This window comes from Camarhynchus parvulus, chromosome 1, assembly GCF_901933205.1.
Source record: "Camarhynchus parvulus chromosome 1, STF_HiC, whole genome shotgun sequence".
NCBI lineage: Eukaryota > Metazoa > Chordata > Aves > Passeriformes > Thraupidae > Camarhynchus > Camarhynchus parvulus.
In genome coordinates this window covers 17,317,046-17,339,578 of record NC_044571.1, presented here as the reverse complement: position 1 = coordinate 17,339,578, position 22,533 = coordinate 17,317,046, and the positions used below count along the sequence as shown (strand labels likewise).

At 43.3% G+C, this 22,533-nt stretch overlaps 1 protein-coding gene across 1 annotated transcript; it reads left to right on the top strand.

Moving 5' to 3' along the window:
* The first annotated feature begins 1,382 nt into the window (after positions 1 to 1,382).
* On the top strand, positions 1,383 to 21,998 carry GRPR (gastrin releasing peptide receptor). The gene is made up of 3 exons (XM_030955382.1): positions 1,383 to 1,801; positions 18,738 to 19,089; positions 21,606 to 21,998. Exons 1-3 carry the CDS (start codon positions 1,383 to 1,385, stop codon positions 21,996 to 21,998), a joined length of 1,164 nt encoding a protein of 387 aa, XP_030811242.1.
* Positions 21,999 to 22,533: the final 535 nt, after the last annotated feature.

Below are 22,533 nucleotides of genomic sequence, written 5' to 3'. Positions count from 1 at the left end.
AGTTTTTTCAGACTGTTATAAGCCAAGCAAATTTCTTTCTGTTTCATCTCGACATGCATTATCTATGGATGCCAATGTGATGGATACCTCATAAATATAAATTATTGCATAGAATGCTGAACTTTGTCTCTTGGCATTGTTACCTCCAAACTAAAAAATTAACATAAAAGTGTGCAGAATCAAGGTTTCCCTGTAAAACTTCAGGCTCACAGTGCTGATATTCATTTGCCCACCTTAACGACAATATTGGGTTTTATCCTAATTGGCTTTATTAATTTCACCTGCCTAGGGAGGAGAGGGGAAGATGAATTTGGCTTTATATCATCATTCTCTTTCACTGGATTAATTGAATACCGGAGTGCAAGAAAAATAGGTGTGCTTTTAGTTAAGAAGGTGGGATGGCTTTCCTGAACACATTGTTTGCAGTATGAAATTGCCTGGGTTGGGTTTTGTTTGGTTGCTTGTTTTGTTTGGGGCATGGCTGTTTGGTTTTGATGGATTTGAGGCTTTTTGTAGTTTGTTTGGGGGGGCTTGGTGGGTTTTCTTTCGGGGGGGCGAGATTTGGGGTTGGGTTTTTTTGGGGGGAGATTTGGGGTTGGGTTTTTTTGCGGGGGGAGATTTGATTTTGGGTTTTTTTGAGTGGGGGAGGAGTGTGTGGCGAGCCGCTGACGCACGTCAGGAGCCCCGAGTGAGCAGATGTGTATTTTGTCAGCTGAAGGGTTAAGGGCGGCGCTGCCCGGAGCATCCAGCAGGCGGCCGCGCTGCCGCCGCTCCCGGAGCGCCGCCGGCAGCCCGCGCACACCCTGGGAAGCAGCGCAAGGACTGACGTCCAGAACATCCTGCCTATAGGATCCCAGCCGCCAGCCGAGCCCCGCTTTCCCCCCTCGCTTTAAATCCGGCTGGCGATGGCAGGCGGCGAAAGCGGGAGAGATTGGCAATGCAGCGTGGCAGCAACTCCCGAAAGTTCTTGCTTTCTGTAACTCCCGGCTTTCGGACTAGGAGCTGCCGGGCAGAGCCGAAGCTGGGAGTTTAACGAGCCCCATTTGAGAAAATGCCTGCCACTTGCTGGTCTTTGAATTTGATAATTGGCCTTCCAGATCTGAGGAATACTTAACAGCAAGAGAAGTCGAGGAGGAAAAGGCAAGTTTCACAATTCAAACGATGCTAAAACAGGTTCTACTTTCACCTTATGGAAACAGGACTGTGGAGCAAGCTGCAGGTGCTTTTTGGTTGGGTTATTGACAAGATGTGTCACAAAGTGATATGACTTTTAAACTCTTCTGGCTGTTTAAAGCCACAAGGAGCAGCAAAATTAAAGCAAGAAATTAATTTGAGGACTTTCAAAGAAGAAAGCTGTTTTCTGAGAAGAGCAAAGTAGGACGATGGCATCTGGAGAGTGCCTTCTGCTAGACCTAGAAACAGAGAACTTCATTTTCTATAACATCTCTGTGAACCAGAGTGCAAACTTCTCCCTCCTGGGGGAAGACTGGTTTTACCCAGCGTTCCTCTACGCCATCCCCACTATCTATGGGATCATCATTCTGATAGGCCTTATTGGCAATATCACTTTGATTAAGATCTTCTGTACTGTGAAATCCATGAGAAATGTCCCTAATTTGTTCATTTCCAGTTTGGCTCTGGGAGACCTGCTGCTTTTAGTGACTTGTGTGCCTGTGGATGCCAGCAGGTACCTTGCTGATGAGTGGCTGTTTGGCAGAACTGGATGCAAACTTATCCCCTTCATACAGCTCACCTCTGTAGGGGTGTCAGTCTTTACTCTCACTGCTCTCTCAGCTGACAGGTAAGCTTGGCTGCTGTTGCCTTGAAAAGAAGCCTGCATAATTATGACTCCATAAAATGCACAATTATAAATTTGTATTTTCGGGTAAAATGTTTCTTTTTAATGTGATGAGGGAAGAAGAACCACCTCAGGTGATTTCTGATGAATATTAGCATACAGCTTGAGGAGGATGCATACTGAACACAGGATACTTTTTCTGAACTAAATGTTTGTGCAATTTAGCTAATAGTCTACATTAATTCAAAGAGGGACAAGAGCAGATCAAGCTAAAGCTAAAAACCAGAGAAAGAAAATGCCATTAATGAAGCTCTGCTAAAAGATAGCATGTTCACATTTGCCAAAAATATAATTGATCCATACTTCATGAAGTGTGAAGGCTCCGGAGCAGCAATTTAAAGTGCAATGAGAATCAATTCTTTCTAGTGGCTTGCTTCCTTAAAGTTAATAATATGTGAGACAATATTTCATAAAATATTTTTCAAATATTCAAATGAGCTTGCCTGAAGCCAGGAATCGCAGTTGCCACAGCCAGTGTATTTCCCTTGATTAAACAGTTTGCCCCTTATCCAGTCAAAACTGATCTGTGTTTTTGGTTCAGAAACTTCAGTTTCCAATAATGTTTAGTAAAAAATAATGTGCAGTAAATATGTTGGTTTATTTTCTGAATGCTTCCAAGAGAGATTAAGGAACACGTTGTTACCATGCTGAAGTGACACAGAAGTACTGAGTGAAAAATTATTTCAGTTTTGTTGTGATCAAAAAAGACATGGGGATTGTATCCTTGCTCACAAATAAGTGAAACTAGGTTTGCTTTGGATAGTCTCTTGCATGCCACTGTCCCTTGCTAAGCTGCTTTAAAACATCAGACTACTTTTGTTCACATTTTAGTGTAGTTCACACACATATTTCAATATACTTTTTACAGTCTCAATTAAAGCAGGAGCTCCTTGGTGTTTCAGAGACAGAATGGTCAATATGTTTGTCCTCTCCTCTGTGTTGGGATATATAAAAATAGCACTGTCTGTCCCAGCAGCAGATGACAAACAGGCCTATGTGTAGATAAAAGTCTTAAAGCAGTATGCTTTTAAAAGTGCTGTGAAGGTAGAAAAAACCTGCACTAGTGAAAGACCACATGCACTTTTGCTCCTGAGTTTGATATGGTGCTTGATGTGGTGTCTGGATCTCCTCTGACCGCTCTGAAGAAAATGTTGAGAAAACAATAAGTATCTCTTAAGGAAAATACATCTTTCTAAAGCTGTAATGTGTTTTAAGGGGTGTAAGGAAAACAAAAATGCATTGTAAAGAAGATTATATTAGAGATATTTATTGCTATCTGATCACTTGCTGCATAAAGTAAACATTGCAAATGCTTTTACTGAGAAGCACATCAATAGCACTTTTTGCCTGAAGTGATAGAACAGAACAGAAAACAGCAGCTGTGCCAAGCTTGGGGTTTTGTGACTTCAAGTTCCGAACTTCAGCCTTATCAGGAACCCGTTAACCATCATGCTGCACTGATGATCAAATGTTTCCATTTCCAAGGGATCATTTTACCCTCTTCTAATGCACCTGTGGTCCACTGCTGAAGGAGATAATAATGAAACCTGTAACTTTGTTAGGCCTATGAATCTAATATGCTGTGCATTGAAACACAAATGTCCCTTATCTGTTGAGTTTGCAGAAGTTTCTATTTTGATGAATTATCAGCAGTGCTGGGTTAATTTTGTTACAAAATAATACAGTCTATATTTTGTCAGCTCACAGCCAATTAGTCTAGCTCCTTAAAACTGTCACTCTGAACTCCAGACCCCAGTGTTAATCATGTCAGAATCATTAGGGAAATAACCTTAAAATGTAAAGGGAAAACTTCCAAAATGTGAGTTGAATGTGAACCTGTGCGGTGATGCTGGCTGGGGGCTGTGGAGGGTCTGGAAGCCCAACACCTGCAGGTGAGATGCTGAACCTGGCATGTGGGGTGGTTTCATAGACACCCATTTCTGATGACAGACATGGCACTGCATGAAGGAAAACAGAAAAAAGGGGCATGGTGGCAAGATGATTAATGTTCAGTGAGGTGAATCCTACCTGAGATGCTCACATGAGGCGTGTGAATGTCCCTCTTCTCACTAATCAATCCATAGGCCATGTAAGAGAAAAGCCCCCTAAACCTCCTGCTCTGAATAGCATTACATGGCACTGTCTCCAAGGAAAGGGAGACTTGTCAGTGTACTACAGACCTTTTGTCTATAATTCATCATCTGCAAAAAGTTATCATAAAACCCTCTTGGTTTCAGCATCCTTCCATTGACAAAAGCAAACATGGAAACAACTGCTGGCATTACTGAACATATCATGGTGATACCTGATAGACATCACAGGGAGCAGAATTCTGATGTGTAGAGAAAAGCATTGGAGTGTGATACAAGAGGGCCGTTTCCAGAGACATGAGCATTGAAACACAAGGTGAAAAGCAGTGGGTAGGTGTGATGGACAGAGAGAGTATGTAAGAGTGTGAGACACTTATTGTGCATTATAACAATGGCAGAAATTGTCCCGGATGTGTTGGATCACCTTCTGAAAACAAGGGGCCCAGTTTTAGTAGGTTTTTGCACTCACATCATCAGTGCATCAGTATATGCCTTCCTGAGGTATACTTTGATTATTTCCATTTCCACTTTGCCCTGTGTTAGGAAACTCTCATCTGCCAATGACTGCAAACACTTGGCTGAGTGCCAGCACAGAGCGCCTAAAGCTGCTCAGTGGTTTGACCCACCAGAATGAAAGGTTGTCCAGAGGATTGATGGTTCACTTGCACATTTCTCAAGGAGAAACAGAGGGACAAATTGCTGACATCAACTTTTCCTGCAGTGGGAGCCTCCCAGCTTGCAAGTGCTCTGGGCACATATGGACACAGCTGAGCATGCTTGCCCAGGTTTGAGCAGCAAGGGACAGCCAGAGCATCCCTAGGTGCTTAGGATGGGTCTGTGTACAATCATGAGATTTCCTTCAGATTTCATTGTTATTTCAGAAAATATATAAGAAAGGGCAAAACAAAGTTAACAGTATTATAAATGTATTTCCTCTGGGACCACTCCACTGTCTGCACAGTGCTTGCATCTGTCTGGCTGCATTTGCAGGAGCAGTGGAAGCTGTCAGGAGACACCTGTTTTCCTGCAAGTGTGTCAAATTTTCAGAGCAGCCAGGAGAGGGTTAAGGCGTGTGCTGTGCTTCCAGCCACCTTCCATGAGTGATAAGGCGCCAATGCTGAGTATACAAGAGCGAGGAAACAAGCAGCCCATGTGTGTGCATGATGTTTGTGTGTTTTAGAAACTGTAAATGAGGTTGGTAGGGGAAGGACAGCTATCTGCCCCGCTGCTCTGCACTGTTGAGCCAGCGGTTTCTTCAGCTACTGCTCAGCTTATCACACAAAAAACAGGACTTTGAGTTCTGCCCTCCTCCTCCTCCTTCACCTCCTCCTCAGTGCAAGGATAAGCGGTGCAGAGGCAGCCGTGAGAGCAGTGACACCTGAGCTTCTAGCCCAGGCAGAACAGCCAAGGCTGTCTCAGCAAGGGACAGGAAATTAAGGAAAATCTTTGCACAGCAAGAGGAAAAGCAACTATTTAATTGCCCATGTCATGGGAGATGTCTTTATTTAATTGGCTTTCTCCCGTGACTGACAGGGTATGTACATTTGCATTTGAATTAGCCAGGCTGTCAAGCATTGATCATAGTTCCTCCCTGTTAGGCTGGCGTCGCAAAAGATCGAAATGCCCTGGTGCTCATGCAGCGAAACCTTCCTGAAGCAATGCTGGTTTTGCAAGCACACAGCAGAGTAATGTAAAATGTAATTGGAGTTTACAAGCAGCATCTTTACTTTAAGCACCTTGGATTACGTGGATTCTAGCACTGGGAAGCTGCAGCATGCCTGCCAGCCGGGGCTGCCTGCAGTCCGTGGTGGGATGAAAGCGTGCTGAGACATGTGCAGTGACATTACACGGGAGATTAGGTGGCTTACAGTGGTAAAACCAGCTGCAGAAAGCAGGGTTGCACTCATGTGGGATGCCTGAAATGAGGATGTTGGCTTTGGAAATGTTGACCTTAGTGCCTTGGGTGCAGAGATGGATGCAGGAATGCTGCAGGGTCTCAGCTCTGCTGGGTCCCTTGAAATGGCACCACGAACACAAATTTTGATGCTCCTCTGAACTTATATAATGGTTTGTTTATCTAAGAAATAAAACTTTGAAACAACACTCCTAAAAAAAGCAGCAGTGCAAGGAAAGAAACAAATCCAGAATTTCTACAAACACTTTGAAACATGAAAAAGTCTTTGTTTAGTGGACTCATCACTTTTGTGATTTAGATGTCTCCAGACCCTACTATTAATATTACCTACAATACTACAGGACGTGTAATATCTATGTGCCAGTTCATTTAATTTACTTTACAATCACTGGCTTATATCTCCACTACCGGACTAAGGGAAGCATCCCATTGTAATAAAAAGCTATGAAAAATCAACCCAGATTTCCCTGAGTTCATTGATTTAATGACACTTTTAAAAAATACCATCAGTTGTAAAGTGCCAAGTCCGTAGTAGTTTAGGATGTGTTCTGGGCATTCTAGTCACAGGGAAGAAAACTGGAGGGACTTTGGGGCCCAACCCAAAGCCTTCCCTCACTCTGAAGCACCAGGCAGCCCCATTTCCACCATTGCCACTGACACAAGTATCTGTGCTGCTGCCCTTCATGTGCTGATGGATGCAGGGTGATATACACCTATCTTCTTCAGCTGATCCTGGTTGCTGGACACTGTGTCAGTATAATATAAACACTCTTTACACCCTTAGTTTTAGCTCTCATTTCCTCAGCCTCTGAATCCATCTGCACCAAGAGCAACTGATCAAACAGCACAAACTTTCTTAATATCTTGATTAACCAGAGCAGATGGCCAAAACACAATGGATGTACTTCTATAACCAGGAAGATTAGAGCTTCCATTTATAGCAGTGGGACTGGTATGGAAATCTGAGTTTAAAGTCAGTGCTAATGTGCTGGAGACTGTCAATATTTAAGCAATCAAAAGGAAGAAAAGTCAGATTACCTATTGTTTACATTTCAGTAAAACCTAAAACCCCCAATCAGTTGTCATGGTCTCATAGTACGAGGTGCTCTACACACTGTTATTAAGGAGAGCAACCAGCTGCAGAGAATTTGCTGGCTGTGTGTCCCAGCAGTGGGCTGGGATTTCACCATCACTCAGGCAAGGAGATGAGCTTACTGTGGACCCATCAGTTCATGTCTTACTGTTTGATGTTCAGATGCGGACAAGAGCCTGGCTGAGAAGAGTAGGAGGTAGCTGAGCTGAAAAAGTAGGAGCAGGCACAACCATGCTCTGAAGCATCCGGTAACTGCTTTGCTCAGAGACGACCCTTGCAACAACCTGTTTTCCTTTATTTTGGAAAGAGACTTCACCACAGTCCCTATGGAGCCCCCTCACCTTGTTTTTCAGCAGTTTGACACCCAGGTGCCCACCTCACCCTGTACAATGTAGGACACCATGGGCTGTGATCTCCTGCCCATAGCAGGCTCTGCAACCCCCACACACAGTGTCTGCTGTGCAGGATCTCAGGAAGAGCAAGGGCTTTCAAAATCCTTCTGCCATGGGGCAGAAAACAGGGACAGTCCATGGGCCTCTCACAGTACTGAGGCACCTGAAGGCAACCCAGCAGCAAGCCAAGTGCTCTGCTGTAGAGAAAAGCAGAAAGCTAGAGATGCCTTGCAGAAACTCCCCTCCTATGCCAGGCTAGTGATCAGTTTAATTGGACTGCAGAAAACTGTAGAGCATCAAAGGGAGAAGCGTTGTCAGAGCTCAGCCCATCCTGTCCTCGCTTGCCTTCTGTCCACAGTCAGTCTCTGCAGCTCTCTGGGAAGGCAGGACAGAAAACAGTACCGTGACACCTGAGAGAAAAAATGTTTCTTCACACCTTTGGGCAACCCTGAAGCATGAGATTGAGACATGAATGTTCAAATTATTTGGGAGAACCAGAGATGTGGATGCAGAACTAGGAGATACCACATTAGCCATCAACTCAGCAGTAGTTCTTGCCCACACCTGTGCACAGAGGCTACTGAGTATCTTACAGGATTTGGATTAAAACAAATATATCCAGTGACCTGAGGCTGCTTTCTGAGCAGTCAGACTAAAGGCACATACATCACTCTGCCACCTCTGGTGTGTCTGGCACTCTGTTACCCTCTCCTCTTAGAACTGAGGTCATATTTCAAATTGAAATTTGTCTTACCTCTAACCACTGCATAATAACCCAACTCACAGCAAACCTGAAAGGCTGAGAGCATTTGGGTTGTTCAGTCTGGAGAAGAGAAGGTTCTGGGGATATCTTATTGCAGCCTTTCAATACTTAGAGGGGTTTATGAGAAAGACAGAGAGGAACTTTTTACCAAGGCCTGTAATAGATGAGAGGCAATGGTTTTAAATTGAAAGACAGTGGGTTTAAGTTAGACATAAGAAAGAAATTTTTTATGGTGGGGGTTGTAAGGCACTGGAGGGAGCTTGCCCAGAGAAGTGGTGGATACCCCACCTTTCAAAGTGTTCAAAGCCAGATTGGATGGGTCCTTGAGCAGCCTGACCTAATTGAAGATGTCCTTGCTTATTGCAGGGGGCTTGTTAATCCTTTAAAGATCCCCTCCTAACCAAGCTATTCTATGGCTCTATGATTAGAGCAGTCAAGGATACCAATTGATTGTTCAGCCCCTACATGCTGCTGAAGGTTCATGTAGTGGCGATGATCTCGTATGACACCTACATTTACTGAAACTACAGAAGGGAGTTAAGGATCCTATAACTGGCTTAGCTTTATATGGAATTACACTAAAGCCATGACACAGAGAATTCCACAGGATATCTCATTTTGTCACATGCAGAAGAGTCACTCTAATATATTCTTTTATCTCTTCTTTTCTTAACAGAGCACTAATTTTTTTGTATCTCCAGCTCACTTGGCTCCTGTATTTACTATTTTGCACATAACTGAGTTAAAATGGTTTATTTTAGACTATGGCCTTTTACCCCAATGACTCTACAACATTCTCAGTCTGGTTAGCCACTGTGTCATCTGCAGACTTTTCCAGCCAAGGTTTTATAGCCTGCTCAAGGCAGGTGATACACACAATAAATAACATTGCAGCTAGAGAAGGTTCCCAGAACCCAGGCTACGAATGGTTCCACACACTGCTTTTTACTACCATGCTTGATACACTGCTAGGGAAGCAGGGGGCTCAGGGTCTCCACCTGGAATCCCCCCTTCCCAGACCAGGAGTCCTAATTTTAACCCTATCCTGTGGGAGTGGGACAGGGATTGCATGGATAGGAGAGGGAGGACCACATGTACCCTGGTTCACACATGTGCGTATCTACATGCACAGTCACCTGTGCCAACATGCCCCCAAAAGCTGCAGCTCCTCTGTACGCCAGCATGGCCCACACCCTATTTACACCCCCTGTTATGTTGTGACAAGGTAAAACAATGCTGACATCTGCTGTGTGTTAAACAAGACAGACATATTAATTATCACCTGTTAGCAGGATTAACCTCTCTCTTACTCCCTCTGCAACTGGCCATGGGCAGCACAAATATTTGCACTTTTCTTGGTCACACCATCCAGCTTTTCTGAACATCATATCTTTGAAGACAGTTCTCCACTTCCAAGGAAATTCACCACTTTTTCAAGATTTGTAAAAAAGTTAGCTCCACCTGTTCCTCAGCTGGTTCCTTTATTACTCCTAGGTGTAAATTATTCAGGCCTGCTGGTGTGAAATTAGTTTGTGTTAGCAGGTGTTGGCTCACAGCTTTCTTAATACAGCTCACAAGTTTTCTGCTACATCTGTAGTGCTGCACACATAGTATAGAACCACACAGATCTCCTGCTCATTTGGTCCTGAAGACTACTATCAAGTTACTGCTTTTCACTTTGTCTCATCATTGTTCATAGCTTCACTATTTATGTGTATGCCTGAGTTTCTGAATTTTTTTATTCCTGATGCATTTAAAAATGCACATTTGTCTGTTGCAGAGGGACCTTTGATAATTTGTTGGCTCCTTCAGCTTCCCTTATCAGTCATGAACATTTTAAAACTCCAATACTTGCTGTCATTTACTTTTGCTTTTTTTCCCCCATCTGTTGCATATTGATTTTTGTAATTACTTCTTTGAGGTTTTAGCATGACTCCTCCTTTTCTGTTATCCAGGGCAGCTTTTTGCTGTGCTTTTTTCATGGCAAGAAGGGAGACACCAGGGAGCAGGCTGGAACTAATTTGTAGTTAGTGATACCCCTTTAGATTTGTATTCTCAGTCAGTTGATTAGAAAGCTGCTTTTAACTTTAGGAAATCTAGGAAATCTAGGAAATCTGCTTCTCCAAAGTTAACAGAATCATAGAATCAAATAATGGTTTGGGTTGGAAGAGACCTTAGTGGTCATCTACTTCCAACCCCCCAGAAGTGGACAGGAGCCCCTTCCAGTAGACCAGGTTGCCCAAAGCCTCATCCAACCTGGCCTTGGTTCTAAATATATCTAGCTTTTTATTCTATTTCCACAAAATTAATGTAAGCACACCACAGCTTCTATACCTTATGGAAGTGCTAATTTTTAGGTCAATGATGATCTCTTCTTTCTCTATCAAAACAAGGTACAATATTGATTTATTGTACAGGCAGGACTTTTTCTGTTGAAAAACTGCCATTTTTAGAAACTCTAATGAATTTCTATAACTGGCTGTGTGGGATATCCAGCAGTTATGCCACCTGCTTAGATTACTCAGTGATTCTGTCTTTATGCACCAAAGGTAGTGCTTTCAGCAGAAATAAGGCAGATTCTCTAGGGCCATGAAGAGTCCATGTCTGAGGCTGCAGCTTTAGTTGCCCTGGTCACAGTTCAATCCTCAGGCATGCAGATCTTCCACTCCCAGGCTGCTGGCATGCCTGGAGATGGGCTGAGGCAGTAAAGCCCTGGATGGAAGCACCCCTGGGGCTTGCTCCTTCTCACGCCTGGTGGCCCCGTGCCAGCACCAGTTGTCCCAGCTGCCTCCAGACGCTCAGCACATCGCAACCCTGACACCAGCTCGTGCTCTGGTGCCACATGGCTCGGGCAGGAACATCCCTATGGCTGCGCCCGGGCACTGAGCACACAGAAATGTGTGCAGTGCTCAGCTGGTGTGGGGCAGCTGAGTGGGAACTTGCCCGTTTTGAAATTAAAGGCTGTTTCCAAACTGTGTCCAGAGGGGCCCAGCATCACCATCCGGGCAGGGGAGGGGACTGTCCCTTGGCAAGGGAGGGGACTGTCCCTTGGCAAGGGAGGGATTGTCCCTTGGCAAGGGAGGGGATTTTCCCTTGGCAAGGGAGGGGACTGTCCCTTGGCAAAGGATGGGACTGTCCCTTGGCAAAGGAGAGGACTGTCCCTCTGTGCCCTGCACTGGGGCAGCCTCACCTCAAGTGCTGGGGGCAGTTCTGGGCACCACAATGTAAGAAATGTATTAAACTATTACAGAGCAACCAAAGGAGGGCAACAAAAATGGTGAAGGGTCTCAAGGGGAAGGGTATGAGAAGCAGCTGAGGTCACTTGGTCTGTTCAGCCTGGAGGAGACTGAGGAGAGACCCCACTGCAGTTACAACTTCTTCATGAGGGGAAGAGGACGGGCAGACCCTGATCTCTGCTCTGTGGCAGGACCCAAGGGAATGGCCTGAAGTTGTATCAGGGGAGGTTTAGGTTGGATATCAGGAAAAGGTTTTTCACCCAGAGGCTGGCTGGGCACTGGAACAGCTCCCCAGGGAAGTGGTCACAGCACTGAGCCTGACAAGAGTTCAAGAAGCATTTGGATAATGCTCTCAGGCACAAGGTTTGACTCTTAGGGTTATCCTGTGCAGGGCCAGGAGTTGGATTCAATGATCCTTGTGAGTCCCCTCCAGCTCAGCATATTCTGTGGTTCTGTAAATGGATGGGTCCCAGGCTTGCTTCAGACAGCAGGTCTCACATCTGTTTGCAAGGATCCATGAAGCTGGCCCCACTGAAATCTTTAACCTGGCATGAAGCTGAAGATCACCTTCTGGGAATAACTCCCCTGGGTGTAAAGAGGATGCTTCTGATGTCCAAGGAGCTCACAATGTTTCCTGCAGTAACCTTTTAATCCATTGTTTTTTATATCTATAGTTAATTTCAGAAATATTTTAAATTGTTTATGGCTATGATTAGGAATAACATATTCACTATCAAATGATTAGTGTTTAAGGTCTCCTTCACCAGTATGTAGTACAGTTCAGTGGTCTCTAAAACATTCTGTCTCAATTCTGAACTTAAGCATTCGTATACTGAGATTTTTATTTGTCCATATTCCAGGATAACGTAGCTGTATGCAGGTATACAGATTGAATTTTGAACATATGCTTTAAAAGTAAGAGCTGTGCCACTTTTATCAATGCCTCCTTTTTCTTTCCATTTAAATGTTAAATTAATAAAAAGAGAAAGTAGGCAGTACCTGCCAATGTATTTAAGATTTGCCCATTAGAGATGTCTTTGTGCCCATATGCAATTTACTAAAGATTTTAATAACAGATGTTCAGTCAAGAATCATGCATAATAATGATAATCTTAACTAAGTATGCAGAAAGCAGATAGACCCAGAATAGGTTGTCGGAGTGTGTTGATGGGTTAGACAGTCTAGCAATTTTGTGGATTTACTGAATTGTCTTCAGAGCTATAAATATTCATAACATCATGGTGGAAACAATAAAGAAAGTTTGTGGCATTGCATTTGTCATAAATTTCTTGGTATATTTAACAAGACTCTTTTCTTGCTTTCCAGGTGGAGCTTCACACTCAACAGGGCTCCATCTTCTTCATTTATGTAGTTTTTCCATGGAATCATTTTTTCTCTGTTGCCTGAGGCTTTTTTGGATGGTAATCGAGCCAGTCCTTCATATTATGTGGGCAAAACATTAATGTGATGCTCATAGAACTTAATTGCAAAATCTTAATGAAAGGATTTGTGTTTGGCTTGCTCTCAGGCCAGGACCAGACCAATGTGCCATTAACCTTACAAATGGGAACAGATGAGTGGGGAGCAGAGGGACTGCAAATTGCACTTTTCTCACTATATCAGTTACAAGTGGGAACAGAAGTAGTATCGGGGACATGCTGACTGAGAGGCAGTTCTTCATCCTTACCACAGGAAGTCATGGCAACTTCAGGAGCTCATTTTCTAGAACTGGGAGGAACTCAGTGTTTTCACCTCTTAGCAATTTACATGACTGTTTCTGTAAGACATCAGTTTGTTCCAGCCAATCCCTACTTTTTTATTTAAGTCTGAGTTTCAAATTAGTTCAACTTCTCAAAATAGAGCACAGTTCAAACAGATTTAAAACTTTGTAAGTGGATTTCTCACTTCAGAGAGAAAGCAAGTAGCAATATGTACATCTTTTCACCAGCCTCATGCAGTCTAAACAGTGGGATTAGTAATAAAGCAAGAGTGGGCAAAGCTTCTGAAATCGTGTTTGAACAGGTTTTAATACACTTGGATTTTAAACCACGATAAAAATTCAGGAGTGGGGCACAGGATCTTTTTATATAAAAGATGTAGGGCATAGTAACAGATGATACTACTTGGAGGAGACTTTCCTTGACATTTAAGTACTGCTGCAAATTCATTTTGGAGGGGCACAGTCCCTTTTCTCTGGAGGAAGGATGGGCAGATCTTTTTTTCTCTTACATTTTTGCAAGTGTGATGTTAAGTTGTAGAAAGATGGACGTGCTTGGAAGGACTGAGATAGAAAAGGGCAGTACCCTGTGGCAGAGTCTTTTTCAGCCATTTTCTCTCCCTACACTCCTGGGCCATCTACATTAGCTTTCCTTGCTGTCATAAGGGAAGGGAGAAAAGCATTAATACCAAGCAGTCATGGAAGAGGAGAGCAAGCTGAGGCTGCCTATAGCACCAGCTTCTCCACACAGCATAAAGTTACTTCCCTAAAAAAAACCAAAAACACAAAACCAGAGACTTAGCCATATGGAGCTAAATTAGTTTAAAATCCCAGGGAAACATCTGATTTTCCTCCCCATGCTTTAGTTGTTTTCATTTAATTTTTGTGGCTGTTGTAGCAGGCATAAGTAAGTGGATGAAGGTGACAGGAAAAAGCCATGAAGGAAGCACAGAGGCTGCAGTCTTTGTGGATAAGGTCCTTTCTTCCCCAGAGAGCAAAATTGCAGCCCTTCTGTGCTTAGAAATGTATAGGCAGTATGGCTTTGAAGGCAAAGCCTGTTCATGCTTCAGGTGACGTGTATTTTCTTGGCTCAGCTGAGGAGCACAAAGATGGATAAAATATTTTTGTACCAACAGAAAAACTACACCTAGGGAACACTGATATCCATTTGGGGCCATATTTTGGTTGGTATCTTTGGACAGTGTATCTGTAAGTGTCTTTTTCATGCTGCAGCTACTTCTGTGTTTATATTTGAAGCTGCAGCTTTGGGGCTAAGTGCATGATATTAACCAATGTTTGCATACCCCAAGCTTTAGAGTACATTAGGTGATGCCATCCTTAGTTACATTATTATTAACACAGGGACAATGACACAGTTTTCCTGTTTCCCTGGCATAGTAACCTCAGTGGGAAAAGTATTTGCCACAGAAAGACCTTGGGTGTGCCACATTTTAGTGGTTTGTGGTCATTTCAGTAGTTTCAGTTGCGAGAAACAGCTACTCAATGAGCACGATAGAGATCCCAAGGGATGTGTAAAAGTTGTTTTCAAGGATTCAGTGGAGATGCATATGCTCTGTGGACTCCTTCCAGTCCACAATGAATTTTTGGGATTAGGTTAAAAAGTGATCAGGTGTTCTGGGTCGAAGAAACACAATCACCTTTCTCACAGCTTTCTCTTGGAGGCTTGAATACTGCCCTGGAGAACAGGGACGGCACCAGAGTCACTGTGGCTGGTGTGGGGAGGATTTCCTGAGCAGGGGAATCCTCACAGTGCCTCATGAATTGCAATTACATTAAGCACACTTAGAATAGCCCCATGAGCAATTTCTTCTTCTCACTTCTTTGAGTGAGACTGTAAGACAAGGAGCTGACTGGCATCCATCCTTGCTGGGAGGTGATCGGCAGCTGCAGTGTACCTGGCTGCTTCACCAATGGGAACACAGAAATTCAAAGACTGAGCAGTAGTAAAGGGCAGCACCTCTTTCATATTTTAATCAGATCAGCATCTGAGTCATTTTCATCTGGGCTGTTTGGCATGAGTTCTTGACTGTATCTTTTTTTTATTCAACTGAATCTTCACAAAGCATATTTTGAAGTTTTGGCTTTGTTGCAGTGCGTGAATTGTACCTCTGTGTCTTTTTAATGTACCTCTGGTTTTTAAACTTTTTTCAAAAAATTCTTTAAAAGCCAATAGGGAAAGAAGTTTAACTAAAAAGAATATCTATATTTCAAACAATAATTCAATAATTAGAGACTGAATGTGTGAGCAGCAGAGGTGATCAGTCCAGGGCCATGTCTAGATCTACTGCAGACAGTTGAGCATGAAATGTGACACACATTCTCAGAGGCCATGTTACGACCCAGGCTAAAAATTATGCCTGAAAGCTCAGTTCCATGAGATCCATGGCTCCTCTAAGGTGTATAGGTATAGTCATCAATGTCTCCTTCAAAGTGGATTGAAATATTTACATGCTGGATGTTAAATATGGGAAAGTTGCATGCCTCAGGCTAACTCATTGAAAAACAAATGGCAGAGGACAAAGCTGTGAAAACTTGAAATACTATTTGACATACAAACTGGAAATACACATGCTGAAAAGCAGAATGAGCTGCTACTCAAATCCAGTCTACCTGGATGAAGTTCTGAAGAAATGTCAAATAAATTATAAACCCCAGGCTTGACCCTGCCAGGAAAGTGGTATGGAAAAGTAAAGGAGTGAAGGCATTTCTGAGCCCCACTCAGAAGCCAACCAGGAGGTGCAGCTTTTTCACATCCTGAACACCAGCAACAGGAAAATCGAGTGGTGTCCCAGCCCAAGCACCAGCCGGGGGTCACAGTTCCTCATCCCCTGTGCCCTCACCAGGAGCAGCCCCTGCAGCTGCTGTCCAGAGCCTGAGCTGGCATGGGAGAGTGGAATGCTGGAACACAGACTGGAGAGACCCACTGCCACATCAGCAAGGCAGCTGGAAATGGGGATTCCTACCAGATCAGTACTGATCACTCACACATCAATACTTGGAGACTAACAGAGATTAATAGAGATTTCTGCTTAAATTTACCCACCATCAAGGAAGTCATGCAGGTAGTCAGCAAAATAATTTTATTTGATTGTCAGGCTATTAAGAAAATACCTACCTGTGGTTCTGCACCCGAGAACTTATATTTTCAAAATCTGTTTTCTAGCTTTGTTTCCTCTGTTTTGTCTTTCTGTTCTTTCACTCCCATCCTATGGATCTACACTGAACCCTTTGCAAGCAAAACCTCTCTCATATCTTCTCTTACATCTGCTGTATGAGGCTTTAAAAATACACTAAATGCCTAGTAGTCAGTGCCAGCATTCCTAGACATTTCTAATTATGTTCTGTCCAAATTAAATTGTTTTTGTATGCCATCTCTGATTAAAATGTACCAATAACTTGAAATGGAGTAATTTTCTGGCTCCCACAACTCATTAATGTTAATAAAAATTAAACAGTTTCTCTATATTCTTTAACTTATCCATGTTCCTGGAACATAATACTAGAACATTTTCTCTCAGCTGTCTATATTTTGTAAGACAATCCCTGAAATAATCATGCTAACATGTCATGTTGATAAGCATACAGTAAACATCTGCAGAAAGACCTTTGAATCAACTAAATTTGCTTATACCTTGATATATTATTAATTTCCTTTTGCATTTCTCTTCTTTAAGATTTACTGAAGACTTTCAGTGAGCTAATGTTTCTGTCAATAATCTATATCTGGTCAATGAGACTATAAATGGAGCTATTTTAACACCACCCTTTAGTAATCTGCCTAGCGCTTCTGTTTTATGACTGCAATATCCAGAGCATCATATTTGTTTAAGAGCTGTGACGTTCTTCGCCTGAGTTTATGATCTGGCACTGGAAGATTGTGCTTTGTGGTATGACACCACTTAATCCACAGTTTTCAGAGTGAAAGTTAAAGAGGTGCTAAGCAAGCCTTAAAAATACTTTGTCTGGCCCCTGCAGCTGGAAAAAAGGAGAGCTTTGGAGAGTAAGTGTTTAAACAGCAAACTACCGAGCATGTTGTTAGTAGTACATTAAAGGAAAAGTCCTCTACACAAGATACCTGTATGAAGAAATACCTGCAAATGACAAAATGTCTAGATGCAGTCTTCATAAAAATAAGGATGTCACTATGTATGTAGTTGCGTATACATAAATGTACACGCATATAAATATGTGTGTGTGTTTAAAATCATACACAAAGATACATAGACACATATATACCTACATGGAGGGAAAGCTGGGTGTGCTGAGCAGGATATTGCATATAATCAGAAGTTGAAGGCATGCTTACCCTGCAAATAAAGTAATTACACAATTAAAACACTTCAGGACTGATGGACTCCTCTTTCAGATGTTGAGTTTTAGGATAATGCAGGCTGTAGCAGGTGGGGACTCACAGAGTGTCCGTAGAGCCTGGTTTGTGCTGCTGCATGGAGGGGCCCTGCTGTGCCACCCACACTCGGGCAGGGTGTTTGTGCTCACTGCCTCTGCTCCCATCCCAGTGCCCACCCACTTCAGCTGTCTGAAGGAGCCAGGATGCTGGAAGGAGCTTAGAGATGGACTGAGGAGCTGATGGGATGTACCCTGCCATGCCAGAGAGGGCTGGGACTGCCCAGGACCCAGGCACACAGCGGTCCCCAGGGAGCAGTGACCAACGGGGAGCCAAGTGCACCATGGGCAGAGTGAGGCAGATCCTGGAAGAAATATCCAACAGTTTGTAACTGTTATAATAATGACCCTCCATTCTAATTTGTGAAACCTGTAGATACTCCTTCCTAATTACCTTTTGTTTTCTTCTACTACGTTCCTTAAATGCATAAGTGAGTTGTGGCTTGCTTGGAGTGTCAAATCCTGCCAAAGCAGGGCTCCAGCAAGCTCTGATGTTTTCCATTCCTCTCATTACACACACCAATTTCAAATAAGCTTAATTCTTTGGTATTCTTGGATTCTAAAGCACAATTTTCTGAAAGGCTGAAGTCATGAAAGACAACATTTCAAGTCAAAAAATGTCTCTATGTATCTAGAATAGCGAGCAATAATGGTGATTTTCTGCAAGAGACTCAGTTAGCACTTCTGGCTACTTTACCTCAATGCATTGAGTTAGAGAAAACTCTTGCCTGCTACACCACCAAACAACAATTAAGCAGGCAGCATGCTCTTTGTAGCTTGAGAAAAAATAAGATTTGCAGGAGACCACTATACTCACAGCTTGAAAAGTGTGTCAAAATCTCAGCCCAGTTTCCTTCAACACTGTTCTGGGGTATAAGCTGCTGTACAATTTGGAAGAGAAGTTTAGGATTGCACTTCCTGTCTTAATGCTGTTTGGACACATATTAATGTCATTAATATTAATTAACATGTTAATGTCAGGGAGCCCTGTGCTTTGTTGGGTCAATTACAAATTAAATGAACTCATAATCAATACACATGAAACTGAATGAAATGATGACAGGTGGCTCTGGTTTAAATTGAGAAATCTATAAAAAATATTGAAATTAAAAACACCAGAAAAAATCCAGTCTTGAGTAAAGAATGGTTTTGTTTGTGTTTTTATTTCTGAATGGAAGGGAAAAGCAGTAATACTATGTTTGAATGTTGAGGTCAATAAACTATAACCTTTTTTGTTTGTTTTTTTAGGTATAAAGCTATAGTAAGGCCAATGGAGATCCAAGCATCACATGCACTGATGAAGATTTGTGTGAGAGCTGCTATAATCTGGATTGTATCCATGTTGCTTGCCATCCCTGAAGCAGTATTTTCAGATCTGCACCCTTTCCATGACAAAGGGACTAATAAAACCTTTATCAGCTGCGCTCCTTACCCTCATTCAGATGGGCTGCATCCCAAAATTCACTCAATGGCATCATTTCTCATATTTTATATTATTCCCCTATCTGTAATTTCAGTATATTATTATTTTATTGCTAAGAATTTGATCCGAAGTGCTTACAACATCCCCGTGGAAGGAAATGTGCATGTGAGGAAACAGGTAGAGATTTGACTTTCTTCAAAAATCCACATTTTCTATGAATCTGAGAGGAAAGAGGGAATACAGGGAAATTTATACTGTGACAGACCATGTCTGTCGTACTGATTTTAATAGATTAGGTGGGGTAAAAGAATTAAAATGGATGAAAGAAGCCATAAAACAGGGCTAAACAGTTAAAACATCTCCTCCTGTTTGTAAGTTCAGAGACTTTGGCAGAGTGGTTACCATGGCAAGCATAGCAGGAAACCCTTGCCAAAGCCTGGAAAGGTATTGACTAGGGAAAGGGGCAGAGCAGATACAGCATTTGCAGATTGAAGCAAAGGGGTGATATGGGAGAAAATCAAAACTTCACAAAGTTGCTTTGTCAGAGGGAGGACCTTGGATGAAGCCTTGCCTGTTTCTAAACAGCCTATTTACCTTGAGGTGTTTATCTTATTTGCCTTACCTCTTCTTTTTAACTGAGGCATGCTTCAACCTCAGCAAAACTGACACAAGCCATTTGTAGCTGAGCAATTGTCCACTCAATTGCACCCAGCTGACACCTCCACCTTAGACTGACCCAACAAAATTATCTTACCCAGCCTTCAGGTGCTATGCTGAAGCAGGAAGGCTGGAAAGACTTGGGTTTTGCCCATCAAATGATGTGTGATCCCTGAAATCCTTATCCTTTTTCCCTTCTGAATGTGCGTAAATCTTTTCCCCCGCAGGCCATTTCTCTGCTGATTCGATGGCTGTTTTGATTAGTGGCAATAAAGTGAGCAGTAAAAGCAGCCCTTTCCCCTTTGGTTTTAGGGAGAGAGCTCTAAAGAAAGCAAAAGGCCAGGCTGGTCTAGCACCCTCCGTCCATCATTCCCGTCCTGCAGTGCATTCAAGTGCTATACGTCTCCATCTGAGATAACTGGTATCGATTTCTTTATTGCATTGCTTCCTTTCTTTATAGTGCAGATGTGGCCTCAATAGGCCTATATCAAATTAAGAATACATTTTAAAAGAATATATGGTTTAGCCAAGGAGAACCCTTTCTCAAAGGATTTAATTTTCAGCCTGCTCACTGGAGACGTTATTATCTGGTGCATGTCAGTCCTTCCTGAGCTCAATGGCTGATTTTTAGTCTGTGCCATTAAAGGGGCAAGAAATAAAGTCCAAATGGGCTTGCAGTGTCTCTCCTGCCTGCTTCCTGCTTGCAGCTGTCCTGAGAACAGATCAGCCTGTGTAAAATGCTCAGTTTCTGATTTACCTGTGGAGCTTGGAAGCAGAGTGAGGATGGGGCAGTGTCCTGGGAGCCTAGCCAGGTGCTGTGGCCACACTGGGGCAGGAGCAAGGGCAGCAGGGCTGAGGCTAGGGGCAGTTGCAGGCCATTCACATCCTACTTAAGTACCAGAAGCGGGATGCAGCTAATCCCCTAGGAGTGTCTGGGGAGCGTTAGTGGGATTACCACAGAGGAGAACATTAGGGAACCCTAAAAGATCAGCAATGTTACATTTTCCAATCCTGCAAACTCTGGCTGCATTACCTCTCCCAAGGAGTGGTGCATTTTAGCAGGTTTTTCTGGGCAGCTCTGTCCACTCTTTTTGGGCAAACTCCTTCATGGCTTTTGCATTCATAAGGAAGAGAGATGTGTTTTTCAGTGGCTTTGTTATCTTAATGTACAGCACTTGTAGGCAAAAGACAAGGTATGGTTTACCTCAGCTCCCCTCAGTTGAGCAATACCCTTGGGTTGACTCCAAGCCTGTAGAAGCAAAAAGTAAAACAAAAGTGTGGCTGGTCTGCATGAAGGTTATACTGCGTGCTAGCTGGCTTTGTGAAAGCACCTTTCCCTGACAAAGCTCAGATTATGCCTAGAGGTGGTCATCCATCTATTCACCACCTGTAGCTCTCTCCTGGTGGTTCCAGTGCTTTCAGCTGAAGGGTCCACCTCGCTGCTGCCTTGGTGTTCCTCTAAGTACAAAATATCCTCTTTTTTGTTTCTCCATCTGCTTCAGACTCTGAGTGCTGAACTTGGTCTTAAAGGGCTGTGAGCTGTTGACAGCACTTTTGTGTACATACACCACATGGCCCCATGGCAGAATGTCCTGCCTGTGAGCTCTGTGAAATATCCCAGACTCCTACATGATAATTAATTATAATAATAGAAATAATAATAAGGTAATTTATTAAAATTACCTATTATTGTATATATTATGTGTGGATAACTAATGCAGATTGTCCACACATTTCTTGCCAGAGCTGGGACTTTGCAAAGTGACAAGCCACGGGAAATTTTATTTCTAAACAGAAAGGAAAAGAAAGACTACTTCTTATGTAATAAATTCTCAGAATTATTTGTTTATAAGGGAAGGGGGTTGAGGAGAGACAAGGAGAATTCTTGACTGTGTTCACCTGCAGTCCAGATTTCCCTGCTCTGGATGTGCTACGTGCCATATGTTAGCTGGAAAGCTGCAGCACTGGCAAGAATAGCCAGCCCCTGGTCTGAGCTGGGAACAGCAGCTAATCTGTGTTTCTCTTTCTTTGTCCAGATTGAGTCCCGTAAGCGCCTGGCCAGGACCGTGCTGGTCTTCGTGTGCCTCTTCGCCTTCTGCTGGCTGCCCACCCACATCATCTACTTGTACCGCTCCTACCACTACTCCGAGGTGGACACCTCAGTGCTGCATTTCATTGCCAGCATCTGTGCTCGGATCCTGGCCTTCACTAACTCTTGTGTCAACCCCTTTGCTCTCTACCTGCTGAGCAAGAGCTTTCGGAAGCAGTTCAACAACCAGCTGCTGTGCTGCAGGGCTCGCCTGCTCATCCGCTCCCACAGCATGGCCAGGAGCACCACGCGAATGACCTCCCTCAAGAGCACCAACCACTCCCTGGCCACCTTCAGCCTGATCAATGGCAACCACATCTGCCACGAAGGCTATGTCTAAAAGGGACATCAATTGCTGAGCATGGCTGCTGGACTTTGCTCCGTGGCATGGTGAGCAGTGCACACACACATGCACATGCCCATGCAGGGAGCTGTGGTGTGCTCAGAGAGCTCAGAGGAGCTGGAAGCAATCAGCATTTCATCTTGGGCTGAGGCTGAAGCATCCAGCATTTCACCCTGGACTGAGGCATCGCCAGAACATCAGATCATTGAGCACCAGCCCACAGGGTCTCCCTGGGAAGTGCTGCTGTGCTTTCAAAATGAGCATCTTAAGATCAAATCTTTTTTGGCTCTGCAGAATCCTCATAATTTCCTGCTCAATCCCATACTTATGCAGACTTGCAGCAGTGATAAAGACCATATCAGGTGCACACAATTTGTCAGAACAGTTGCATCCATCACTTCATTGTGTAATGTATTTTGACACAGAAATAAATCCATTTAAATAAGGTAAATACTTTTACAAAGGAGTTCAACATAGGTCATTTACAGACTTTTCAAGTATTTATTAATGTTCTGAGTACAGTGTTAATTCA